The 27,090-nt window shown below is 37.7% G+C and overlaps 1 protein-coding gene across 9 annotated transcripts in view; it reads left to right on the top strand.

Annotated features, from left to right (window-relative positions):
* Pde1a (phosphodiesterase 1A) overlaps positions 1-26,566 on the top strand; it is a 305,759-nt gene extending 279,193 nt beyond the window's left edge. For 8 of the 9 annotated variants that reach the window (XM_023561017.2, XM_023561013.2, XM_013142459.3 and 5 more), the window contains 4 exons: positions 1,233-1,353; positions 1,730-1,923; positions 22,189-22,305; positions 24,104-26,566. In XM_023561017.2, the coding sequence (XP_023416785.2) occupies positions 1,233-1,353; positions 1,730-1,923; positions 22,189-22,262 (389 nt within the window). In that variant the 3' untranslated portion in view covers positions 22,263-22,305; positions 24,104-26,566. Of the gene's footprint in view, positions 1-1,232; positions 1,354-1,729; positions 1,924-7,247; positions 22,306-24,103 lie in introns of those variants that run through there. The other variant, XM_013142457.3, reaches the window with a different exon arrangement.
* Positions 26,567-27,090: the final 524 nt, after the last annotated feature.

Here is a 27,090-nt window from a genome sequence, read left to right as displayed (position 1 = left end):
CCAGCAGCTATTTATCTAGAGACCACAGCCTAGGAGTCTGTTGGTGTTTAGAAAGGGTGAGTGCGTGCAGGCAGGCTGAGAACCTCACCTGGCCATCTGGGGAAGGAATCAACATCCCGAGGCTTTGTGGCTATGATTTAATTGCTGCCACGTCTGTTAGTGGACCATCTACATATCCCTGGTATTGAAACCACTTGCAAAACTCAAAGTAACATCCTGGGTGGACAGTTCACACTGCTTTAATCTAAAGTTATCAATCGAAGTCTTATTGTTAAGTAGAAATGTGCCTGGCTTTACTGAGTCCAGTTCTTGAAATGCTGCTTGTTTAAGAGTCTGTATGGGTCACTTTCACATGTGGATACTTCCCAGGGATTATGGCCCCAAAGCACCCCGCCATTCCTCTCCTGTAGTCACACGGTACTGGTAGAAGGTGACACATCCCGATCTGAAGCGCTTGCCTGCCCCTTGGAGCAGAGGGTGCTGAGATACACACAGAGCTCAGACATAGCTGGTGTGTAGTCCTCTATCTTCTCGACACTGTGTGACAAAAGCTCCCAGGGGACCATGCCCTGCTCTCTAGGTGTCATTTCCTATCTTGATAAGTACTGTAAGTATAAAAGTCTTTCAGTCCTGTCCTCCCAAAGTGGAGGGATTCATGCTATCTCCAGGGATGCTGATTTGGCATCACATACCCACAAACGGCAAACTACTGCTTTACCTGCACAAAATAACAACAGTTTGAAATACTGACACACTAGCAGAGATCACTGGTCACCTTCCTGTGGCCTGAGAATGACTACAACTATTTAGCTGCTTTGGAGCTTAGATTTGATTTATTTTTTGAGCAATAATAAAATTCAACCAAATAAAAACTTTCCTAAAAGGATGATGGTCCTTCTCATTGAGAGAGGAAATGCATTCCTTTCATTGGATCAGTTGATTGTTAGCAATAGTTTATAAGACTGAACACGGAATAGAAAAGCCAGCATACTTAAGGTGACAGAGTAAAATGTCCCACTGCCACAGCTTAACATCTTTTGCATCACTTAAACGGTCTCTAAAAATGCTGTTATTGGATTGAAATGTTAAAGGGTAAGCAGAACCAATGTTCTAGTCCGTATTTGCTACCCCAGGGACGTGCTAGTAGCCCTTAATCATTATGACATTAGGATTCAGGAAATTGTAACACTTCCATTTAGCTTTTTGTTTGTATTTTTGCATTTCTTTTTTAGGTTTCATTGATTTCATAGTAGAGCCAACATTTTCTCTTCTGACAGACTCAACAGAGAAAATTGTTATTCCTCTTATAGAGGAAGCCTCCAAAGCCGACAGTCCTAACTATGGGGCAAGCAGGTATGACCTTTCATCCTTTTGATCACTTTTCATGTCTGTTATGATTAACAACCTTACACTTAGCGCCTCGCCCTTATTTTTACAGCGAGGTGGGGAATTCTTGCAAGAATTATTAGGTAGTACTGCCACCTAGTGGCGCTTTGTTGCGTTGCATCTGCCTTTGACGCTTGGAGCTGATGTCCACTGTTTAAATACGTGGAGGTGGAAAAGTTCCTGGAGTGCAAAAGTGTGCGAGGGGGCGGGAGGCCGGGGAGGGGAGCAGCGGCCTCTGCGAGCTCAGACCTGGCCCGAGCCGCCTCTGTCCGGTTGCGTCGAGCTGTGGAGCCCTTGGTGATTGATCTTGGTGTCTTTTGGCTCCTTGGGTCCTGCCCCTTAGCTCAGCCACCATCGTGGGGCTGCACATCGCCGATTCCATGCGACGATCGAACATGAAGGGCTCGGTGAGCGACGGGAGCTACTCCCCGGACTACTCGCTGGCCGCCGTGGACCTCAAAAGCTTCAAGAACAACCTGATGGACATCATTCAGCAGAACAAGGAGCGCTGGAAAGAGCTGGCCGCTCAAGGGCAAGGTACGCAGCTCTGGGCGCCCTTCGGCTGCTCCAGTGCGCTGGATTCCCTTCCACTCGATTTGTTTTGTTTGTTTGTTTTGTTTTTCTTTTCTAAAATACACACGCTCTTGGTGCTGTTTGGAACTTGGCTACCCTTTGATTATCCATGAGAAAGTTGGGGTTTTTCTTGTTCGATAAAAGATGATTCTGCTCTGTTTGCACCACGTGGATGCTGGTCAGTGGACAGGGGCGACCTGGTCGCCAAGGATGGGTCAGTGCTGCGCTGACAAAACCTTGTGGCGCAGTAACCTCCCGGGCATTCATGGGGAGGCTTTGAACTTCTGTCAGCTCAGGAAGGAGGGGTCACAGGCTCTCCTTGCTGGACCCTTTGCTGGACCGAAATGTCCAGCCAGTTTTTAAGAATAAAACTTTCCAAATTACTTTGCTCCCTTCACTGCTCCCCGATGTTATAGATAATCGTCCTGCGATGCCTTCCCGCTTCCTATTTTTCTCTCTCCATCACCAAAACAGGAAGTTTCCCTCTACATTGGTTTTGAGAGAATTAAGCTGATTTTGTATCATCTGTTTATTAGTAGCTAGAGTAACGAGCATTATGAGTAGCTCTTAGCACTGTAATTATTATTTATTGTACTACTGTGCTCTAAAAATGAGAGATACACTCCAAAGCTAGCCAAAAATTGCTACCCTCATAAACAGTGAGAGGGAACAGGAGCAGGATGGTGGCCTTAAAGACAGTAGTCAGGAAAAGCTTCACTGAGAAGATTTTTTTAGATGAATAGATGGAGGAAGAATTGAAAGGGAGCCATGGGCAGTTCTGGGGTGTTAGATCATAAATTTCCAGACACAGGGAAAGGCCACTGCATATTTGGGAGGCAGATCTGGTCTGCTATACAAGAAACAAGGAAGCCAGGAACGTAGGTAAATGGGGTAAGGGGATGGTGTAGTGGATGAGGCTGAGATTCCAGGGCATCGGGCAAACCCAAGAGAGATCAGAGGCCCAGTGTAGTATTCTGAGGAGAAAAATGAGTAAAGAGTTTGAAAATATTTATCTGGCTGCAGAGTTGAAGATATTCTTTTGCATATGAGGCAAAATTGCAACCAAGGAGGCCAGGAAGAGGGCTACTGTTTATAATCCAGGAGGAAGAGGGAATTTAGACCCAGTAGTAATGGTGGAGAATGTGCTGTGATGATTCCAGATCTATCAAGATGGTGATGCGAACCCCAGGTGTGCAGCAGAATGAGCAAAAGAGATTGGACCCCGGGAATATTTTGAACATAGAATGGATAGGATTTGTTATCTGACTGGTTGTGGGGTAAGAAATCAAGAGAACAGACAAGAATAATATCAGAAATACATTTGATCCTTGCAAAATGTGAAACTAGATGAAAAGAGGGTTAACGGGAAGATGATTAAAGTATGTTTTGTGCCTGTTAAAAAAGACAATGTAACAAATGTTGGTAAGGAAAAAATAATGTCAGGCTTTTTGGTTTTCTTATACATTGTGTTTGTGAATCTGTGTAATTATCCCCCAGAGCAAGTTGGCATTCTAAGCGAAGGAAAAGGTGGACACATCATTCTTCCAAGTAATGTTTTCTCTGTTAGTACTGTAGAGAGACCTTAGCTCGATTCATATCAGAAGATATGCTCATGACACACAGCGGCATTGCTCTTGAGTGCAGAACGAACTGAAAATTAAAAAAAAAAAAAAAAAAAAAAACAAGCAGTAAAAGACATTTTCATACTTCAGTTTGTTCACATTGTATATCCACATAAAATTATCAAAAAAAACTTTATATAAGCACAAATAGGGATAAATGACTCAAGCAATGCTGAGTGAAATGTACAATTGACTGATGCCATTTATACAAATCAGGATACCATTTGTACAGAGTTTAAAAACTAAAAAGAAAACCACAGAGTATTTGTACATTTTAAGTACTAACTAGGGATTGAACACAGGCCTTCCAACTGAGCTATAACCCCAGCCCTTTTTTATATTTTTGTTTTGACACAATGTCTTGTTTACTTTTTCTAACTGCTGAGAAAAAATACCTGGTGCCCCAAAGGAAAGAAGGAAAAGTTTATTTAGCTCACAGTTTGTGGAGATTTCAGTCCATAATCAGCTGGCTCCAAGGCAGGTTGCAATGCAGAGGAGCAACATTCATGGCAACAGAAGATACAAATAGCAACTAGAGCAAAGCCGAGGAGCAAGCCTTTTTTCCTCCCTCATAGCATATGCAGGCTACCTGCCCTAGGGCAAGTGTAGCACTGATACCCTTAGTTCCAGGACTATACAATTAATCAGTAACAAACTCTAGATTCAGCTGTCTCTGAAAAACCTCCCCCATGACTTCATGAGGCTTTGGGGGGACATCCAGACACAAACCATGACAGACAAGGTCTCACTAAGTAGCTAAATTGCCCAGGATAAACTTGGATTTGTGATCCTCCTATCTCAGCTACCTCAGAGTACTGGGACTAGAGGCATGATCTGCCAGGCTGGGCAACAGTGGGTTTTACAGTACATGTATGACAAAAAAGAATACCAATATTTTTTACATAGACATTTTCAAAAGGCAAGATACGTTTTTTTTTTTTTTTTTTTTTTTTTTTTTTTCATCTCTTAATGTTCCATTTTTTGGTTACATTGTGTGTATTTGGAGTGCAGAAAGAATTATGGGACAAACATTCAGAATGGCTCTAGGAGGTTATCTATTTAAGAATTAGTATTTTATTTCCTATGTTGATTACTACTTGGTTGTTCATGATATTGTTAATGATTATATCTAACCTATATGATTAAATATGTGCACATAAATCCATTTGTATAAGTAGACTGTTTTATAACAAAAATGAAAAATGTAGCCAACTATTTCCTCTAAAATAGTCATCAATTTTAAAGTCAGTGAGTGCCAGTGAGATTTTTACCATTTTGATTTGCCTTTGACATCATTTCCAGTGTTAGAAACACCGGACACGGAAGCTTCTGTGCCTAATTGCTGTACCAAGCTGAAAGAAGCAGAGTGTGATGCTTAGAGATTTAGAATATTAACACCAAGGCTGGGGGGAGAATCCCAGTTCTGTGGATGTGTGAGCTGATCCTAAGGGCTGCACTCTACTGCTTGTCTTGAGCATATCTGATCTTTACCTCGGAGCCTTTAGTAAGTGAAGCATAGGTTGCTCAAACACAAGCACAAGATACAGCAACAGTCCCTCTGGGGACTAAGTCTTCTGAGTGCCTGGTGGACGGGTAGCATATAGCTTGTGGCTGTTTGGACAAAGAATGAATGAATCAGGTCCCAAGTGAGGCCATGTGTGACTGTGTGAGATTTTGTCTCTCTACTCAGAACAGTTTAACAATTTGAAACATATGTTTGTTTCTGGACATTTCTGTTTAGAGCTATTGGACTGTTGTCTTGGTTATTTTTCTTGTTGCTGAGCCAAAATACCTGAAATCCAAAATTAAAAGAGGAAAGGTTTATGGTAGAGGTTTGTAGAAGTTTCAGTTCGTGGTTGACTGGCTGCAAGGCAGGATGGCCTGGAAGAAAGGCCTTGCGGAGGAGAAACAGTTCATGGAGGGCAGAAGTCAGCAAAACAGCAAAATAATGAAGAAGCCATGAGTAAGCAGAACAGCCCTCTTCGGGTCTCTTGGGTTGTATCCAGGCTACGTGCCATTATCCATACAAGGAACTATGCCAAACTGATCAGTGGACTAATTTAGTAACTGCACACCCTTGATCCAAGCGTCATGCACTTAATCCCAGCGCATCGCACACTCTAGATCCAGCCGTTCTGAACAACCCTTGCCTGTGACCACATGAGGCTTTGGGGAGACCCAGACTCAAGCCATAATAACCATGATTGATCTAGGACAGTAGTGGTGAACCGATGGCCTGTTGTAACAGCTCGCTGTTTGTTATCCTCAAGAGCTGTCAAGGGTTTGCCACCCTTGATCCAGGACAGTGGAAGCCACCAATAAGGGATGAACACTGAATCTGAAATATCTTGAAATGCAGCATAGTAAATTATATGCTGTAAGTGGTTTTTCTAATGATGGCAAGATTAGTGCTTGTCATGGTTTTTGTCTGTGTCCCCCAGGCCTCATGAGTTTGAATTGTGCATTTGTTATTCGTTCAGTGTCTAGTGCTCGGATTGATGGTGTCAGTGCTCCACACACAAAGGGGTGGAGCCAGGATGTGATGTAATGGCAGGAAGAAGGTGTGTCTTGCTCTTTGCTGCTTTGAACTTGCTGTTGGCGGCTGCCATGAACTGCCGCCCAGCCATGCCTGCCTGCCTGGGAGCCAACTGAGCGTGGACTGAAACCTCCAAAAACTGTAAGAAATAAACCTTTTGGGGCTGGGGATTTAGCTCAGCGGCATAAAGCCTGCCTTGCAAGCAGGCAGTCATGAGTTCGATCCCTGGTACCAAAAAAGACAAAAAAAAAAAAAAAAAGAAAGAAAAAAAAGAAATAAACCTTTCCTTTCCCAACTTTGGGCTTCAGGTATTTTGTCTTAGCAACGAGCATCAAGTGACTAAGACAGTGCTGATGAAAATGTGGATTTTTTTTAAAAAATGTGGTTTCTTATTCTGCGAAGTATAAGATTGTGTGCCAAGCTAGATAGTCCCACCTCCCATCACACCATATTCTATTTGGTCAGCCAAACAGTACCACAATTTGAGTATCATCCATTTGCCAGGTAAAAACTGAGGCCTACGAGAGCCACAAAAATCAGCCGACATGGCAGATTTGTTTGCAAATTACAAACGAATCAAACTTTCTCCTTCCCTTTTAGTTTCATGTAATATACAGAAAATATGATAAGGATAAACACAGAAAAAAGAAACAACTTCTTGGGAAACTTTACACCCAAGATTAGTATAAGTGTGTCATCAGCTCTACCTCGGCCAGCTTCACGCAGTTCTTCCCACAAGCTTTCTGATACGATTCATCCAACTGGTCGCATTTCACAGACATTTTCACTTTAAAATACTGAAACTCAGGAATTTGGGAGTGAAATTTTGTATCGTTTGTCTCCTCACCCTTTGGTTATCTCTACAAAATGCATTATGGCAGCTCCAAAAAGAAAAGCACAGTCCTATGAAACTGACCTTTAGAGAACTTAACGTATCCATCTAAATTCAAACATTTTATATTCGAAAAGGAATTTATACCTATTTTGCTGGAATTCAAATCCAGAAACCTTGTAGACTGTATTCTAAAAGTTAATTTTAATAGGTTGGTTTTCTTGAATTTTCTAACATTTTCCTCCAAAGCAGAAGGTCGCTAGATTGTTAAAATAAGTATCCTCCTTTTTTTTTTCAGAAACAAAAATCAGGTCAAAGAAGTATAAATTTTCCCATCATTAAACAGCTTTAAATAAAACCTCCTGCATGTTGGCATCTCTAATTTGACCAAAAGGCTTGGAGATTTCGATATTCTTGCTGGAAATCTACCAGAACCTGTGTGAGAAAGGGAATCCATTTTAGCAGATTGCTCAGTTGACACACTTCAGTCTGGCTGAACAGATATGGAGCAATGCATCTGATGGCTGAATCCCCTCTTTATGGTTTAAAAGATTGGCTAAAGGAGTGTTTTGTGCCATTTCACTCTGTTGAGATTATATGGTGTGTGCCAATAAATTTTCTTTGAGTAACCAATCACGAATTTTGTCATTTCCACAATAAAGCCTATTCACTTATTTTCACTTTGTATGTCCCTCTTCTAAAATATCTAAAAATTAGGTCAAATTTCATGAATTTACCCGGTCTTTATATTATTCCATCATTTGTTATTCAGAAAAAAATGCTTAAATGGTTCTCTCCCATTAGAATGATTTATAAAAATTTTAAAGAACGTTTATCTCACAAATAGTGTTTGTATTATAGTGGGAATAAGTGACATGGTAATAACTTACTATATTGTTTTTATTGTATTTTCAAATTTTCCCACTACCTAATTCATTTTAAAATTAGCTAAGTTATTTTCCTTCTGAAAAAAAAAAGCTTAGTTTTATTGTACAGCTATTTTTTTCCCAATACTTCCTTTACTGTAATCTTCTCACTCCTGATTTAAAGACTGATTGTACTAAATTTCTAGGAGTACTCCTAGAAATGATTAGTTAATAATGGCTGATGTCTAATATCAAAGAATGTATTTCCACAAATAACTGTAAATAACTATATTTATTCTTTCTTTCTGACTCTGCCCTCCCAGGGAAAAACTACTAAAGAAAGTGAAAATATTAAAGGAATTAAATTGCATCAAAGGAGATATCACAATATAGAGTTAAGATCTAAGTCTCTACAAGTAAACTATATCAATTCTGATATCCTCATTCATGTGTCACGTAATTTCAAACTAATCTCTGTGTTTCAGCCTGCTTAATTGTAAAGATTGCAAAAATAGCATCTGTCTCTAAAGAGGTTCTGAAGATTAAATGGGTCAAGGTGTGTAAAGTGTTTAGAGCTCAGTCTTCTAGGTAACTCTCATTATGCCCCTGGGCTTACATAAATGCCTCCAAACTAAATGGAGCTCTTGGGGAAGGCTTTCTTAGAGAAGCGTGGGAAGGGAAGCATTAATTTATACTTATGCTTCACTCATGATAAAGCATGCAGGGATGAGTAGGTGCTGTATGATGCACTGATCTTAGTCCAAATGTGATTTTTATCACTTTTCCATTCTTAACCCATCCAAATAGCCTGTAGAGTGCATCTCCTACATATTGCAAAAATCCATTCAATTTTATGCATGAAAGACTGGATTTGACTACTGTTTAAAGCTATACGTGAACTACCTTTTTCTCTTGAGGATTTTGTCACTTAAGATATTTTCCTCTACTTTTTTCTCAGATTTAAAACCTGTTAGAGAATAAAAATTAATGTTCTTTAGATCTAAATGGCATCAAAAAGAGGACACTTAGCTAATCCAACAAACTTGGTTCATGGAACTCAATTATTGCCTGAAAGAATTTTTACCATCTTAGCTTGTAATCCTTAAAAGTGTAGCTGTACTTAGATTTTATATACAACCAAAATTTTCAATTTTCCTAACTTTACTCTGTTTATGGTTGTTGTTCATATTTCAGCTAAGAGAATTTTCTCTCATTAATTATAGACATTTAGGAAATTCCCAGACATCATTTCATCATTTTATATATATAAAATTATATATATAGATATATATATAATATATGTGTGTGGGTGTGTGTGTACTTTACATACATTTAATTTAGATACCTTGTTCCTCCTCCAAACAACAAACTACAAAGGCAAAGGACAAAGAGGAAAAGAGTGATCCAAAATTCTATTCAGGTGGGATTCAGCAGGTAAGTCTCAAGGGAAGTGAGGAGAGCCTGCAAGAGTCTTAGCTGAAACTTCATTTCATGATCACCCTCAAACCACAAGGCAGGTACTGGCAAGAAGTGATTCTGTAGGCTTTTCACTAACTTGATCATATCTGGAAAACTTTATGGAGGTTATGGCAAAAATTATAATCCAAGGTACACTTACATTCTGGACATGAGATTCACTCAAAAGGCACCTGTGTTCCTACCTTACCCTTCCCTCTTAGAGGAGGCTATGATAAAACATCATAAAAATCCAGAGACACCTGTGGGATATAGGGGTCTCATCTAATAAAGGTCATACAGTGCAATTAAAGTAGTAGTTTGGGGATTAGTTTGATGTACATATAATGGAGCACACACAATTTATTTTAAATAATTTCATTTGCATCATGAGAGTCATCCTGTCGTAGGAATCTTTATAGATCAGAAATGCCCCCACTCCATACAATTCTGGCTGAAATTTGTAAATCAGTAAAGTACTTTTTGGTTAATTGCTTAAAGTACTTTTTATGTTAAAGCCTTTTACAAGTTGATTTCAGTAGGAACAAATTATATATGCATGACAAAGAGGCAATTTCTTCTACCACGGTTTTGAAAAAGTACAAATGGATGAGACTCTTCTCACACATTCCTTCCCATAACACCCATCATCGCCAGCAAAGTTAGTGAAGAGCACGTACATAAATAGGTGAAAAAGAAACAGCATGCAAGGAATTTTGATGAAACACATCTTTCTCATCCTAGATGAAAGGATAGCTAAATATTTAAGACTGACTTCTATTTTGGCCAATTTGGGGTCTGCTATGGTTTGTGTCTAAAGGTCCCCCCAAAACCTCATGCAATTTAAGGTGGGGCTTTTTTGGAAGAGGTTGAATTTAGAGAATGTGACCGATTCATTGCTTAGTGCTAGGATTAAGGGTGCTGGGAGTAAGGATGGGGTGATTGCTGGATCAGTCCACTGATGGTAGACAGGATACAATATAAAGGTTAGCAAGAGGCTTGGCTTCCTCCCTCTGGTTGGGTTTGTTGTCTTCTGCCATCTTGAACTGTTGCCCCTCTGCTATGTGCCACCCTCCCTTGGAGCCAGCTGATTATGGACTGAAACATCTACAAACTGTGAGCTAAATAAACTTTTCTCCCTTTAACTTTGGGTGTCAGGTATTTTGTCGTAGGAACAACAAAAGTAACTTAGACAGGTTAATCAACATAGGTACTAATCCCCTAAATTCCTTAACATTTGGAGATATAAATGTGAGAGATAATCTAAGTCATTGCTATAAAAATGAAAATTTGTTGATATTGGGTATCTCTGACTCAATTCTTTTTTTTGTTATAAATAGAAAAAAAGAAAGGATATTAAAAAAGCAGTAAAAGGGTACAAATAATACAGTATTTCAAGAAAAAAATATACAGTAAGAAATCACCAGTTAATAGGTTACATATTATCTTCCCAGGAATAGTTGTCCAAATTACAAAATTAAGGCATATAAAGTGGACATTCATACAGTGAAATTGGAGACAGTTCCGTTCAGTGATCCAAAAAAAGCTCAGTATTATGGTTTTCCGTCCCACACACTCGAACGTACCTGCAGTTATATCCCTTAGTCCACCTTCCTTTCCTCTCTTTTTTACAATAACAATTAGATTTTTGGGGTTTCATTACTCCCACGGTTCTTATTACTTTTTTTGAAGAGAATAAAGCCAAATGTGACTAAGCAAAACAGAGTCAGTTAGAATAGAAGAGTGGGCATAGCACATGATGCAAAAATAGAACACCAGGTGATCAAAAGTGGTTACCATTGTGCCTCTTGCTATTTTTAAATTGAGTTGTCTATATCATCAGGTATAATAGAATTGATCAAAACAGTACAGAACAAAACCAATAAAACCTACACTGAGGACTTTACAGGACTTCAAAAAAAGGATAATAGTCAATCCATATTGGGCATCATAGTATATCTTATTGCCTTCAAAGTGGTTGCCTATACCCTCAAACTTGATACTATCAAACAAAATAGAATATAGAATAATCAGACAGAACAAGATGGGGAGAGCAATACTGGGGTTCAAATCAGGTTAATAGGAAAACCAAGAAAGTTACTATAATATGTCCCGCTATTTTTAATTTAGTTTTCCCTTAATTAAAAAAATGAGAGAAAATAGATTAATTTTTTAAAAGGGGGGGAATACTGAGATAAGAGAGGACATTGTAACATAACAATGCAGGGCAGAACCAAACCATTCAAGCATCATTGTGTTTCACCACCAGATAATCTAACATAATAGTAGTCGTCAGAGTGCCTCTTTCCTTGAATTATTTGAGTGTAACTTCGTATGCTATAACATCAATCATATCAAGACAGTGTGAAGCCATTCAAGAGAATGTAAGAATTACAGGGTATTTAGAACCAGCTAATAGAAAATGAACAACGGTTTCTTTATTATCTCTTTGCCTACAAAGAATTTTGTTTATACCATAGCATATAGTGAAATATAGTAAGATACAACATGTTAAAACCAGTGGAAACAGATTACCACAGCTTGATGGGACTTCAAAACAAGATGATATTAAATCAGCACTAGCTTTATGTTGTGTTGTTTTCTTCAAAATAGCTATTTGTACTATCATAGATACTAAAATTGAACAACCCAGGTTAAAACCATTGTGGTTAATGAGTGAAAATATTATATGGCTTCAAAGCAATATAATTAGGAATCATGATTACCACATACTTTTATGTATTCTTATCATTTCTTACACTAGGGAAACTATTCGGTATTTATACATGTGAGTTTGATTTATTTCATTTATGAGTATGGTCTCAAGCTGCGTCCATTTATTTATAAATGTCTCAATGTGATCATTCTTTATAGCTGAGTAGTACTCCATTGCATAAAAATACTACAACTTTTTTATCCATTCCTCAGTTGATGGACACTTAGGTTGTTTCCAAGATCTGGCTATTACAAATTGTGCTGCTGTAAACATGGGTGCACGTATATCACTGTGGTATGATGCTTTCAGTTCTTCTGGAAATATGCCTAGAAGTGGTATAGCTGGTTCAAATGGGGCTCCCAGTCCCAGTTTCCTGAGAACTCTCCAGACTGACCTCCACAATGGTTGCACTAGTCTACACTCCCACCAACAGTGCAGGAGAGTTCCTTTTTCCCCACAGCCTCTCCAGCATTTGTTGTTGGTGGTTTTCTTGATCTTGGCCATTCTTTCAGGAGTGAGATGAAATCTCAGTGTGGTTTTAATTTGCATTTCTCTAATGACTAATGATGATGAACATTTTTTCATATATTTATTTGCCATTTGTATTTCTTCATCAGAGAATTGTTTATTCATCTCAGATACCCACTTTTGGATTGGATCTTTGAATTTTGGGGGTCTGATTTTTTTTAATTCGTTATATGTTTTAGACAGAAGTCTTCTGTCTGAGGAGCAGTTCATTAAGATTTTTTCCCAGTTTGTGGGTTTTCTTTTTCACTATGATGGAGATGTCTTTTGACATGCAGAAACTTTTTAATAAAGGTGATCCCAGTTATTGTTACTGGGAAGTATTTCCCATGCGGTTTGAGTCCTATTCATGAATTCTCTACCTACTCCTATATCTTCAAGGTTTTTACCCAATTTGTCTTCCAATAGATTTAGTGTTTCTGTTTTAATATTTAGATCTTTGATCCATTTAGATTTTATTTTAGTACATGGTGATAGGCATGGGTCTAGTTTTAGTTTTCGGCATATGGAGAGCCAGTTTTTCCAGCACCATTTATTAAAGAGACTGTCATTCTCCCAGTGAACATGTTTGACCCCTTTATCAAAGATAAGGTGGTTGAGTGTGTTTGTAGTTGTGTTTGTATCTTCTAATCTATTCCACTGATCTTCAGCTCTGTTTTGGTTCCAGTACCATGCTGATTTTACTATAGTTGCTTTGTAGTATAACTTCAAGTCAGGGATTGTGATACCTCCTGCCTTGCCTTTGCTGCTTAGAACTGTCCTTGCTATTCTAGGTCTCTTCTCACTCCAGACGAATTTTAGGAGTGATTTCTTGAGTTCTGTGAGGTATGTTGATGGTATTTTTATCAGGATTGCATTGAATCTGTATAAAAGTTTTGGGAGAATGGCCATTTTCACAATATTTATTCTTCCTATCGATGAGCAAGGTATGTCTTTCCATTTTCTGAGATCATCTTCAATTTCATTTTTCATTGTATTATAATTTTCCTTGTATAGGTTTTTCACTTCTTTCATGAGAGTAATTCCTAGATATTTCATTTTTTTTTGGTTGCTAGTGTGAAGGGTGTGGCTTCTCTTATTTCTCTCTCTGTGACTTTGTTGTTAGTGTATACGAATGCTATTGATTTTTGAGTATTGATTTTATATCCAGCTACATTACTGAATTTATTATATCTAGCAGTCTTTCAATGGAGTTTTGGGGATCTTCTATATAGAGTATCAGGTCATCTACAAATAATGATAGCTTAACTTCTTTTCCTATCTTTACGCCTTTTATTTCTCTTTCGTCTAATTGCTCTGGCTAGTATTTCCAGCACTTTATTAAATAGGAGTGGTGATAAGGGACACCCTTGTCTTGTGCCTAATTTTAAAATAAAGGCCTTCAAGTTTTGGCCATTTAGTATGATATTGGCTGTTGGTTTGTCATAGACGGCCTTTATTATATTGAGGTAAAGATCATCTATTCCAATTTTCTGCAAGGTTCTTATCATAAATGAATGTTGGACCTTGTCAAAAGCTTTTTCTGCATCTATAGAAATGATCATGTGGTTCTTACTTTTGGCTCTATTGATATGGTATATTACATTTATTGATATACATATATTGAACCATCCCTGCATGCCTGGGATGAGTCCCACTTGGTCGTGGTGTATGATCTTCTTGTTGATTTGCTGCATCCTATTTGCCAATATTTTATTGAGGATTTTTGCATCTGTGTTCATTAGGGAGATTGGTCTGTAGTTCTCTTTTTCAGTTGCGTCTTTTTCAGGTTTTGGTACTAGAATAATATTTGCTTCTAGGAACGATTTAGGAAGGATTGCTTCCCTTTCAATTTCACTGAAGAGTTTGAGGAGTGTTGGCATTAGGTCTTTTTTGTATTTCTTGTAGAGTTCTGCAGTGAATCCGTCTGGGCCTGGGCTCTTCTTTGTAGGTAAGGATTTAATTACGTTTTTGATGTAATTAATAGAAATTGAGTTATTCAGTAGTTTTACATCTTCATGACCTAGCTTTGGTACTTTACATGCTTCTAGGAATCTGTCCATTTCCTCTGTGTTATCAAACCTTTGAGAGTAGAGGTTTTGGAAATAGGTGTTGATGATTTTCTGTATTTCTGTAGGGTGTGTAGTGATTTCTCCTCTTTCATTCCTTATTGCATGAATTTGAGCTTTTTCTTCCCTTTTTTAATAAGGTTGGCTAGGGGCTTATTGATTTTATTTATTCTTTCAAAGAACCAACTTTTTGAATTGTTGATTCTTTGGATTGTTTTCTTAGTCTCTATTGCATTGATTTCTGCTCTGATTTTTATAATTTCCTCTCTTCTTTTGGCTTTGGGCTTGACTTGCTCTTCTTTTTCTAGCTGTTTGAGGTGTAGCATCAGGTTATTTATTTGTATTTGTTCTGTTTTCCTGATGTGGGTACTCAGTGCAATAAATTTTCCTCTAAGGATGGCTTTCATTGCATCCCACAGATTCTGGTAAGTTGTATTTGTGTTTTCATTTTCTTGTAGGTCGTGTTTAATTTTTTCTTTAATTTACTCTGTGAACCACTGATTACTCAAGAGTATGTTATTCAGTTTCCATGTGTTTGTGGGAATTTTGTAGTATCTTTAATCATTAATTTCTGATTTCATAGCGCTATGGTCCAAAAGCATACAAGGGATGATTTCAACCCTTTTGCACTTATTTAGATATGTTTCGTTAATTAAGATATCGTCAGTTTTAGAAAATGACCCATGTGCTGCTGAGAAGAATGTGTATTCTGTTGTTGTTGGGTGGAATACTTTGTATATGTCTATTAACTCTATTTGTTCACAGGTGCAATTCAGTTCTTTTATTTCTTTGCTGATTTTCTGTCTGGTTGATCTGTCCATTGGTGTCAATAGTGTGTTAAGATCTCCTGTTAGAATTGTGTCACTGTTAACTTGGTTTTTCATTTCTGTTAGTACTTGTTTTATACAACTGGGTGCTCTGGAATTTGGCCCATATATATTTAAGATAGTTATTTCTTCCTCTTGGAGTTTTCCTCTAACCAGTATGTAGTGACCTTCTTTATCTCTTCTGATCATTATTGGCTTGAAGTTCACATTGTCTGCAAACAGAATAGCCACCCCTGCTTTTTTTTGAGTTCCTGTTGCATGAAGTATTGTTTTCCATCCTTTGACTTTCAGTCTGTGGGTATACTTTTGGGTTAGATGGGTTTCTTGTAGACAACATATGGTTGGATTTTGTTTCTTCATCCATTCTGCCAGTCTGTTTCTTTTAATTGATGCATTGAGGCCATTTACATTATTGGCTATAACTGTTATATATTGGTTTATTGTTGACATGTTATCTTTCTGCTGTTGCATCTTTACCTTTCAGTTCTGTTTGTCTGCTTTGTTTAGTGGTTTTTTTCCTAAATGTATCTAGGCTGTCTTTCAGTATTCTTTGCAGGGTTGGTTTGGTGATCATGTAGTTTTTCAGCTGTTCTTTGTCATGGAAGTATCTTATTTCTCCATCCATTTTGAAGGACAGTTTTGCAGGGTATATCAGTGTAGGTTGGAAATCATTTTCATTTAGGATCTGAAATACTTCCCTCCATGCTCTTCTTGACTTTATTGTTTGTGCTGAGAAGTCTGCTGTAATTCTGATAGGTTTTCCTTTATAGGTGATCTGTCTTTTCTCTCTGACAGCTTTTAATATTCTATTCTTTTGTTTGATTTCTGGGATGACCATTATTATCTGTCTGGGTGTAGTTTTATTTTGGTTATGGCTATTTGGAGTTCTATATGCTTCATTGATCTTGATATCAGTTTCCAATCTCATGTTTGGGAAATTTTCAGCTATTACTTCTCTAAATATTCTCTTGACATCCTTTATGTTGTCCCCTTCTTTTTCATTTATCCCTATTAACCTTATGTTGTTCCTCTTTGCGTCATCTTGCAGGTGTTGAATTGTTACGTCCTGATTTCTTGTTATTTTTAAAAGATCTTCCCTTTCTTGTTCACTGGCTGCAATCTTGTCTTCAAGTTCTGAAATTCTATCTTCACATGCATTGAGGCAGTTTTTACAGCTTTCGATGGAATTTTTGATTTCCTGTATATCTCTTTGCATCTGCTTTATATATTCTGTTTGTTTCTTATATTGTTCATCCAAGGATTTTATCTTTTTGTTTATCTCCTCCAATTTTTTAACTGTGTCTTCTTTAGATATGTTCAGCATCTCCTTCATTTCTTTTATCATTTCTTCTTTTACCTGAGAGATTATTTCTAGTTTGAATTCCTTTAAGGCTTCCCAGAGTTGCTCCTTTATTTCAGTTACAATTATTTCAGGTATTTCAGTTATGTGGCATGTATTTTCTTCTATGCACATGGCTCCTAGGCTTTCTTGGGATGGGCCGGATGTTTGAGACTGCATTTTGGTCTTTCGTTTTGTCATTTTCCTGTATTTTTGAGCTTCAAGTATTGTTCCAAGTGAGGGAGAGGGCAGCCAGGCTGGGATGGAATTCCCTGCCCCCTCCTTACTCACTGATCTAGACAGGAAGTCCAGGCCTGGTCCCCAGGCGAAGAAGAAGAGCTCCGCCGGACTGGGACGGGGCTCCCAGCCTTCTCTGGACCCACTGGACCTGACAGGAAGCCGGATCCTGGCCCCCAGGTGAAGAAAAGAGTTTGCCAGACTGGGGCAGAGTTCCCCACCTCCGATGGACTCATTCAACAGAGAGCCGGAGCCTAGTCCCCAGGTGAACAAGACAGTTCCCGGCCTCGGCTGGACTTACTTATCCGACAGGAAGCTGGAGCCTGGTCCCCAGGCGAAGAAGAGAGTTCTCTGGGCTGGGGCGGAGTTCCCCGCCTCCCTCAATTCTTATATAAATTTATCAAGTAATATTTTAAGACTATCAGAAGTACCTAGGGCTGGATTTTCTGTAGTTACTCGGTGAAAATTGTGTATTCAGCCTGGTGAAGATTACAACTGATTTTAATTTCCACCAAAAAAAAAAAGGAGAAGATACAAAGGAAGGAATCAAAAAGATAGGAAGGAAGAAAAGAAAAGGAAAAGAGAAAACAAAACTGAAAAGGCAAAAAATTTAAAAAAACATACACATACACATATGCCCCGATTTTTTCATTGAGAAATTATATCCCCAAAAAATGTTTTTTCCACTGAAGAATTTTTTGACCATTTGACAGTGAAACTGGCTCTGCAGGATCTCCAAGCTGTGATTTCTGTGTTCTCTACATTAGAAGTATTTCACTCTCAATGATTTTGAGTGTGTGAGAACAGTAATGACTATGCCAGCCCTCATTTGTACTTTTTGCTTTTTAAGCACAGAAACATGGTCATATAATTATAGACTTTACATTTAATAACTTATTACTCCTAGAATCTAAAACGTCTACTATTTCTCTTCCATTGCATTAGCAGCCCTTTCATTTGAAGTCCCTGCACATAGGATTTGTGTGGCCCATGGTATTTGAGTCCTTCTTGGCTCTTCTCATCCTGCAGGCTTTACAGCAAAGTCATTTCTTGCAAAGTGCTACTCGCTCTCTTCCACTGCTGAGCTACTTAATTATCCCAAAGAACTATTTCAAATGGAAGAAGATGGAAAGTGTCTTGTTGACTCCACACTTCACAACTCGAATGTTCACAGTTGCATATTCCCTTCCTGACAACAAGGACTGCTCCTACTGTTTTAAATCTGTACAGGAAGTGCGCGCCATGCCCAGCACCTTTGGCTAGGTTATATAGGACACGGCTCTGGGATCAGTGACCCAGCCCTCTCCTTAGTCGTCTGTGGCTGTGCAGAAAGATTGTTGAGAGAATTAATCAAATGCACGAAGCGCTCGACACAGAGCTTGACATATAGTGAAGATTCTTGAAATGCTTATTTTTGTCTTTGCTGTTGATTTTGCTTTTATCATTAGGAAAGTGGAGTCAGTAAGTCATTAGTTTATGCTCATGGGCTTTTTCTTCCACAGATCACTCAGGATTGAATGAGACACACTAAAGCATTCCTTTTAAAGTACCAGTAGGTTTTGGTAGGGATTTGAAATGTAAATCGTGTGTTGGATCCTTCCAAATGATCTCCTATCAACACATAGAATTTAAAACTTGACTGTGTCTTCATTATGTCAGTTTGGGGGCTCATATTTGAAATATAACAGCTCAGAACTTTATGGCAAATTATAGGCCAGAGGTTATAGATAAAGGAAAGGATTATGTAATGCAAGTGCATCATCTTTTTTCTTCCTGACAGTGCAAAGATAAAAGGGCTTGAGAAGTGATGGCCGATAGAAATGACCAATGTTATTAAGTGCCACATGGAAAGCAGAGCTTTCAATTAATTTTTAAGCATTTGAAATGTAGTGGAAATGGCAAAAAAAAAAAAAATCAAGAACTGATTTTAAGTGGTTCTGTAGTGCCACTCATGATACAGATGAGTAATTCATGTTTATTCTCTGTGCTTCCATAGATTCTACATGTAAGAAAAAAGTGAGTTAATAGCTTATATTTAAAACAGTTTATCTAGCTACAGAGAGTTTCACAGGATTGCCTGTTAGCAAAATGAGCTCAAGCATATTCCGTATTCTACACTGAGGCAAAGACGCAAGTTTATGTATTTACATGCATAAACATTTTTTTATGTATTTACACACTTAAACATTTTTTTACTGCAAGCAACTGTTAGTGGTTTTGTTTGTTCTCTTAATCCAACTTTAAATAGAAAGTGCAATTCACCAGAATACTGAGAATACGTAAAGCAAGTCAAAATGCTTTCATCATTTTATAAATTATTTTTCCAAATTTGAACTTCTGAAACTGCCTTAGGTGAATATAACTAAAACTGATATTGTGTATGTAATTTTTTCTACTTATAAAAGATGAGTGAGTTTTTTTGGCACATATGTCAGGCTCAGTTTTCATTTATTTTTTCATCCTGACCCAAATTCCTGCCTTTCCTCAAACTCCAACCCTCATCTTCCTTATCTCTCTCATTAAGAATGTGTTCCAGCGTGGCAGGGCATTGCACACCTGTAACTGAATTACTCTGGGAATCTGGGGCAGGAGGATTTCAAGTTTAAGCCCAGCCTGGGCAATCTAACAATTTAGTAAGACCCTGTCTCAAAAAATAAAGACTGGATATGTCACTCAGTGTGAAGGTCCTGAGTTCAATCTCCAGTGCTGAAAAAAAATCCTATGTGTAGACCACAAAGCCAGACATATCCTGTAGGCATAATTTTAGATTGAGTTCTTTCAAGTAGCCAGCTTAGTAAACTCCTAACATCATTTAAACTCTTCAGTTCAAGTATATTATAAATATTAAGACTTCTACTGTTTGGCATGTTATGTTATTATGTTCCAAATTTGAGTATAATTTCACTCATTGGTGAATGAATATATGTACAAATCTTTCCTTTTCTGTAGATCATCTATAGAACTTCTTACATATTTACAACCCAATACGTGTGTGTGTGTGTGTGTGTGTGTGTGTGTGTGTGTGTGTATGTAATGTGTATTTGGTGGTACTTAGCCTTACACCCAGGACCACTGAGCTACATCCACAGCCCTTTTGTTATTTTGAGACAAGATCTCACTAGGTCACTAAATTGCTAAGTTGCCCAGGCTGGGTTTGAACTTGGGATCCTTCTACCTCAGCCTTGCAGAGAGCTGGGATCACTATGCTCATAAAATTAGATGCTTATGTTTTGCTCTATTGAACAAAGAAATAACTTATTCCTTGATTTGTATCTCATATAACATTTTACGAAGTAAGGTAGAACATCCTCCAACTTTACGTGTCCAGGCACCATCTTTGGGAAGGCCGTGGAGTTTTGCTTTAGCAATCAGTTCTTCTGTGCGCCGCCCCTTCTTTCTGTTACTGTTACCATCACGCCACTCCAGGACAAGACAGTATCACTTTTGCTTCTCCAAGTCCAACATTTACATTAAAGGCAAAAGTGGGAAAAATATTTTTCCTATGCTGAAAGGCAAATTATACAAATCCCAAAATACCATTCAGGATGCAGATCTCTGATTCCCCATATAGTACATTTCTCCAGTGACTGTAAATCTAACTTTTGATCATCAGTTCATTCTGGTTACTTGCAGCATAAACTACATAATGGACCAAAAATAAAACCAAAAGAACCTAGAGATGTGGCAGCTTGAGGAAACACTGCTGTGCACAGCGAAGGTGGCATTTCTTGGACCTCTTCAGGCTGGTGGGAGGTCCCTGAAGAGCTCATGAGGGTGCTCTCAGAAAAACAGGTTTGTTTGCCACCTTCCAGGTGTAGGGGGTAGAATGCTATTCTTCAAAATACAGGTCAGGTGGAAACCTGGGTATTCCAGCTGCCTTACACAGTGTCAGGAACACAAAACAGCCACTTGCAAGAAAAGAAACAAGAGATGAAACAAGCATCAGCTCTACACACACACACACACACACACACACACACACACACACACACACTCTTCTGGTTGTGTAACAAACCTGTGATGAGAAAGAAGTCTTACCTTTGCTGTATATAATATGTGACCAGGCTTTCTAATGTCTGAGTTGAGACTTAGCATCTTAACATAATCAGAGGAGAGCTTTTATTATCTACGAGTGATCAGAGAAGTCATGAGACCGAGTCTGCCTGATAACTTTAATCTTAGAACAGAAGATAAGTTTACCCTATTGAATACATTTTAAAGGAACACACATAAGCTTAATAATTAGTCTCTGTAAATTCTGTACGACCACTAACTAACTATGTAATCTCAGTAACAACCTACCACAACTGAGTTGACACAGTGTCAGAAATGCATTGGAAAGAACTGATGCAAAGTTTACTTGTTAAAATATGTTCAGTTAAAGTTCAGACAAAGAAAAACATTACATCATATATGAGAATCTCCTGAAATATTAAGGTAGTTTGAGGAACTGATTTAAAAGGTAATTTCTGCTTATTCTATTTACTTTGTATCATGTAAGATTCCTTTATAACTATATTTTGCTTTATAACTGTATTTTTAATCTATTCTCTGCAACTTCTCCAGAAGTATTGGAATATTGTCTCATGTTATCTTTTATTGAGGTTTGTATAGAAGCTGAGAGTTTCTAAGGTTATAAATTCCCTTAGTTTATTTTCACAGATTATTTTATTTGAAACATTATTAAACTCTTATTCCGACTTGTTTTAAATTCCTTTCAGCTATCAATATGTGGTAAAAATGCTGATCATTAGAGGGCTTGTTTAAAAGAATTCATTTCAATTAAAAATATTACTGAGTCAGAGATATAGTTCAGCGGCACAACTCTTGCCTGGCAAGTGCAAGATTGTGAGTCCAATTTCCATATGTGTAATCTTTTCATATATATCATATATATGATATGTATTTGTATGTATAATCTTTATATGTCATTTAATAGATGTTCTAATTAATATCCATTAAATGATATCTCATCTATAATATTTTGTATTTTCAGATTAATTTGCAGCTTCAAAAATTAAATAATCATTAGATGATTCATTATACTCTGTAGACCCAGAGACTGAAAATATTTAGTTATCAGAGAAATGTGCTACAAAACTCATTGTAAAATGAAGTCTTCAACATTTTACAGATCACTTTCATCTCCTGATGTTCTCACATTTTCTCAAAAGCAAATTTCTTTCTGTTTGTATTTACTTTTTCTTGTTTCTTTGTTTTTTGTAGGCGAACATGATCTTCACAAGAACTCAGAAGGCTTAGCAAACGCTGAAGGCAAGCACACTGACACACACCCGTAGGTCTGCAACACCTTCCATGCGTCTGTCACTTTAAACGTGGGAGGTAATCATACGTTTTTTTGGACAAGAAGCTTAATTTCTAAAATGAATGGTTACAGAATACCCTTAGAGACAAAAGTATCCTCTTTAAATTTTCTTTTCAATTCTTTGTCAGTCAGTCTTCTGAGGCAAAATCTTACCAGATAAATTTTAGATATTCCCAATAAAATTATATTTACTGATAATAAGGTGTAGTGAACGTGAAGGTTCATTTTTTAACTTACATAGCAAATACAAAAGTTTTATGCTGGTTTCTATTTTTATTTGATTAGTGGAATATGAAACTTTATGCTTGCCTATGAAAGCAAAGGAAAGGCACGTCATGAAACAAGCATCACGGCCTTGTGTGTTAGTGTAGTTCTTTAAAACGTTTGGCTTCTGGGAATTCCTTTCAGTCTACCAAACTATTATCTCTGGGAGTGGTGTCTTGGGAATCTGAGTTTTGAATAAGTCCCTCTGTTGACATTTCTGTTCACTAAAATTGAGAACCATACAAGAGCCTAGAGAGTTGGTGTAGGTGAGAAAGGAGGGATGTGTGCGGAAAAAGATAAGAAACAAAACCCCAGGAGTATCATGGATCTTCCTGTTTGGGGGATGGAGCAAGAGAAAAATGTTAAGACCACCTTACCAAGCCTTTGCGATGTTGTAATTCGTATTCTTGAGTTTGGAGACAGTTGCGCACACCTGTCCCCAGGGTGACCATCTTACACCATTCCATAGCTAATGGATGTGATCCCTATTTTACATACAGCTTGGAAAGACATCAAGCCACAGAGTGGCTCTTCAGTAACTAAAATCCATGTTTAACATGGTAATATATAGCTTAAAATTAGTTACACTTCCTCCCCATAACCTCCACTGAAAATACACATTTACTACCTTTAGAGTTTATAAGTCATTTTAGAAAGTGTTCTTGAGTCCTGCTGATGTATATTGAGCCACTGAAGAATAGTTTAGTGAAAACTAATGCAGTGGAATATTATAAATATTTTATATAACAGAGGATATTGTTGGAAAATAAATATCATTAGCCAGCTGAGTAAAAAGAAAGTTAAACAAAATTCTTTCCTAGGGGAGTACCTTCAAGCCAGTGTACAGTACATGGCTTCTAAAAGGAAAAAAAAATTTAAAGGGCTAGGATCTAAGCATTTATGACATAGACCTGGAATATTTTTAAATTTGTTCAAAACACCATGAATAAAGGTTACCAGTATATTTGTGAAAATGACCACTCACTGTGAATAAAATCCATACCCAAAGAGACACAGGGACACAGCACAAGCAGGAAATAAAATTTTAACTGGTACGAAACCAATATCTATTATATACTGATAAATTTCTTATTTTGATAAAGTATATCAAGTAAAATGTGAAATTTTCACACAATAATTAATGCCTGTATATAACTCATGATCTCTGTATTTCTTTGTATTTATTTTTAATTAATACATATTTGTATATTTAACACATATATTTGCTTTAAATATATACCTAGTGGAATGGTTATATTGATCTAATTTGCATGCATAATATAAATTATGTGTATTAACCCACATATATGTACGTATGTATAAAACCATGTATATTTATAATTTTTTCATGGTAAGAACACTTAAAATCTACTTGTTAAGCAATTATTAAGAGTATAGGACATTGTTATCAGCTAGTGTCACTACATTATACATTAGATATTCTGAACTTACCCCTCCTAACTGAAATTTTGTGTCCTTCAATCAACATCTGCTTCAGCCCCCACCCCTTGCCTTTCTCTGTTTTTCATTTTCATTTGATTCTTATTTCAGGTTGATGAAAACAACATTAACAAACATCCCAAGTCCTCAACTTTCCACAAAGCTACTTTCTCCTCCGTCAGCCTCCAACTGGATTGGCCATTTTAAGGGAATCCTTTAGAAGGAATAAGAACATAAATTTTAAGCTCATAACCGGCCAAATAAGTACCTTGAGGTTTCTGTGGGAGCTCTTGGTCTGTTCCTCTATCATCGGCTTTTCTTCACAGTTTGGCCTTCTTCAATCAAGCCAGAGAAAATTTTAAGACAAGAGTTGGGCAGTTTAAAATGTGCATTGCTTCTAAGCTGTCTCAGCGGCGGGACAACACAGGTGCGGAAGAGGAAGCATTTTAAATTTGCCATCTTGGATTGTGCGAAGGAGTGCTCTAACTACAAATTTTTCCAGGTCATAAATAAAAGCAAAAATGAAGTGGGAAAAGTGTTTTGGGGCAGCACCGGAGAACGGGCTGTTTAGACTGTCCTTATTTTAAATGTGTGGGAACAAAAGGAGAATCTGGGCTGCTGGGAGCTGCGACTGAATCCCAAGGCCGCAGTGGACATCTTCACCACGGCTCAGTGACCTGATGACCAGGGAAGTGCTCCAGCTGAGGTGGTCAGGGCAGCCTTTCCCTAAAGCCAGCGGGCCAGCTGCATCCATCCTGTGGCTTCATCACCAACAAGGTGTGGTCACAGTGAAGTCACACATTCCCAGCAGCCCCCAACAACAGCCATTGCTGGAGACGGACACTTAAAGAGAGAATGGAATTTGCCTTCTGGGGTAAATTGGACTGTAATAAAATATTGGAGCTCATTGGACTGTAATAAGATATATTGCAGGCAAGGGATAGAACACAAGAAGTGTTTGTGTTCATGTGTGTACATGTATTTAAAAAATCCATGAAAATGGAGGCCCACACTTTTCTGTAGAGAACACATGGCTTGATATGACTTTTTAATTTTACTAAAAGGAGACAAACTACCACCCTCAGGAGTCCTGCCTCTTGTCATGTGTTGCCTGAGCATGTGCAAAGCCTTTCTTTTGCTCCAGTTGAAGAACTATCTTTATTGGTATTAGCTGACAAGAAAGGTCAAACACAATTCAGTGTTAATGCTTTTCACTGTACGAACGTTTCAACGATTGTGAGCTTAAGCCAACTGGTCTTGAAAGGTGGATATAGGATGGAAAGAATCAAGAAGAACCATCAATTACCTGATGGTAAGAAGGAGAGTCCATCCATTCTAATGAGTTGCCTATCACAATTGCTTCTTTCTGGGTTCCACAATGCTAAGCAATACTAGAAATGGATATGATTGGAAGCTTTTCAGCCTAAGTGGTGAGATTTTATAACTCACATTTTGATCTCTTTTAAAGTGTAAGCCATATTCTATATGCATATTTAGTATGCATCATTGTAATTTAAGATATATTTGTGTGTGGACTATATAAAATGCTTTTAAATGTTCTGTGAATGTGTTCCTTAGCTTTAGTTTCTCCAAATCTTGTGCAGAACACAGCTAAATAATCGAATTATACAATAGAGATTACAATGCAATTGATATTTTAAATATAAGCAGTGATGATCTATAAAAATGTGATGGGGAAGATTTATAGAAATGCGTATCATAGTGACTTTTTGTCCTTTAAAACAGACATTTTATTTCTATTTATGGATTAACTGTAACTACTGCTTTTAAAGCCTTTTTTAAGGAGCTATTTACCATGCAGAAAATACTCTGGATTTCACATAGAACATGATTGTCCGGGAAGGATAATTACTACGGCTCCTACTTGGGCCAGTCTTTCAGCAAAGCTATGAATTCTCTGAGAGAGGAATACATCGCATTCCTCTTAATGCTTTGAGTTCTCTACACTTTGTTGTAAAAGAATGGAGGAAGAGAAAGATTAGAACCAATTTCTGTGTTTGGACTTGGCCAAGTTCTCCAGGTTATGTGAGTCCCAAAGCCCTGTGACTGACCTCGCGGAAGGATTAGGGAAGACAGTTAGACTCAGCCTTCTCGGGGCACATAGCCTTCCCCTGCTCTTCCATGGCCCCATTTTTTCTCCCTTTTTTCTTTTTCTTTTCTACACTCCTTCCTTCTTCATATTCCACTCTCTCTGCAAGACAGCTGTGATTTGGCGCTAACAGGAAGCTGGATGGATTTGGCACCATCTAACAGGCAGCTGGATGGCAATTACCTGCATCCTTCCTTCTGTGAACACCAGCTTGCGGGTCCGTTCTGCAAAGAGGGCTGATGCATTAGGCTGCTGCACCTGGAATGTCCTGCTTTGCACTTGTATTCCAAGCTAATCGACATATATATATATCCTGCAAGGTCATATGCCTTCCATTTTAACCAGAGCCTCTTTAATTTAATTTTAACTTGATGACCTATGATTTTTGTGTTTTTATTATGCCGTCATTCTCTGTATTTCCTATTGTACATGGTTGCTAAATAAATCATATTTGATGGACAGTATCGTCATATGTTTGGTGTTTATGTAATGAAATACAACAGGGCATTGAAAAGTTAGAGAAATTGGGAAAAACCAGAGGTAGACCAAAATGAAAAATTGATGTTATGCCAAAAAAAAAAAAAATGATTTTGGCATGTTAAGGAAATCAAACATTCACTGTTACACAATTATGTATAAATCCTATTAGAAGCACAGTGTGCATATAAATATGAAAGTTAGAATCTTTTCCGTATAAATTCCAGGTTTTATAGAGGAAATGATTTACTCCTACAGTAATTTATGCATAATAGCTAAGATGCCAGAGATAAAAGTAAGTGCAAATAAAATACATGTGTGGGTATTAGAGCATGCAAAAACTGTTTCCATCTACAAAGCTCCCAAGAAGATTTAAGATAGGTACATAAACTGACACTTAGGAGGTGAACTATATGGTGAAGATTTAAATAAAAACATGTATACAATAAATAACACATTGCCATTAATTCCGCTCAAAACATTCACCCTCACTCCTAACACACTTAGCCCA

This window comes from Cavia porcellus, unplaced genomic scaffold (genome assembly GCF_034190915.1).
Source record: "Cavia porcellus strain 051 isolate PalLab524CR breed Dunkin Hartley unplaced genomic scaffold, mCavPor4.1 scaffold_12, whole genome shotgun sequence".
Lineage (NCBI taxonomy): Eukaryota > Metazoa > Chordata > Mammalia > Rodentia > Caviidae > Cavia > Cavia porcellus.
This window is presented reverse-complemented; position numbering and strand designations above follow the sequence as displayed.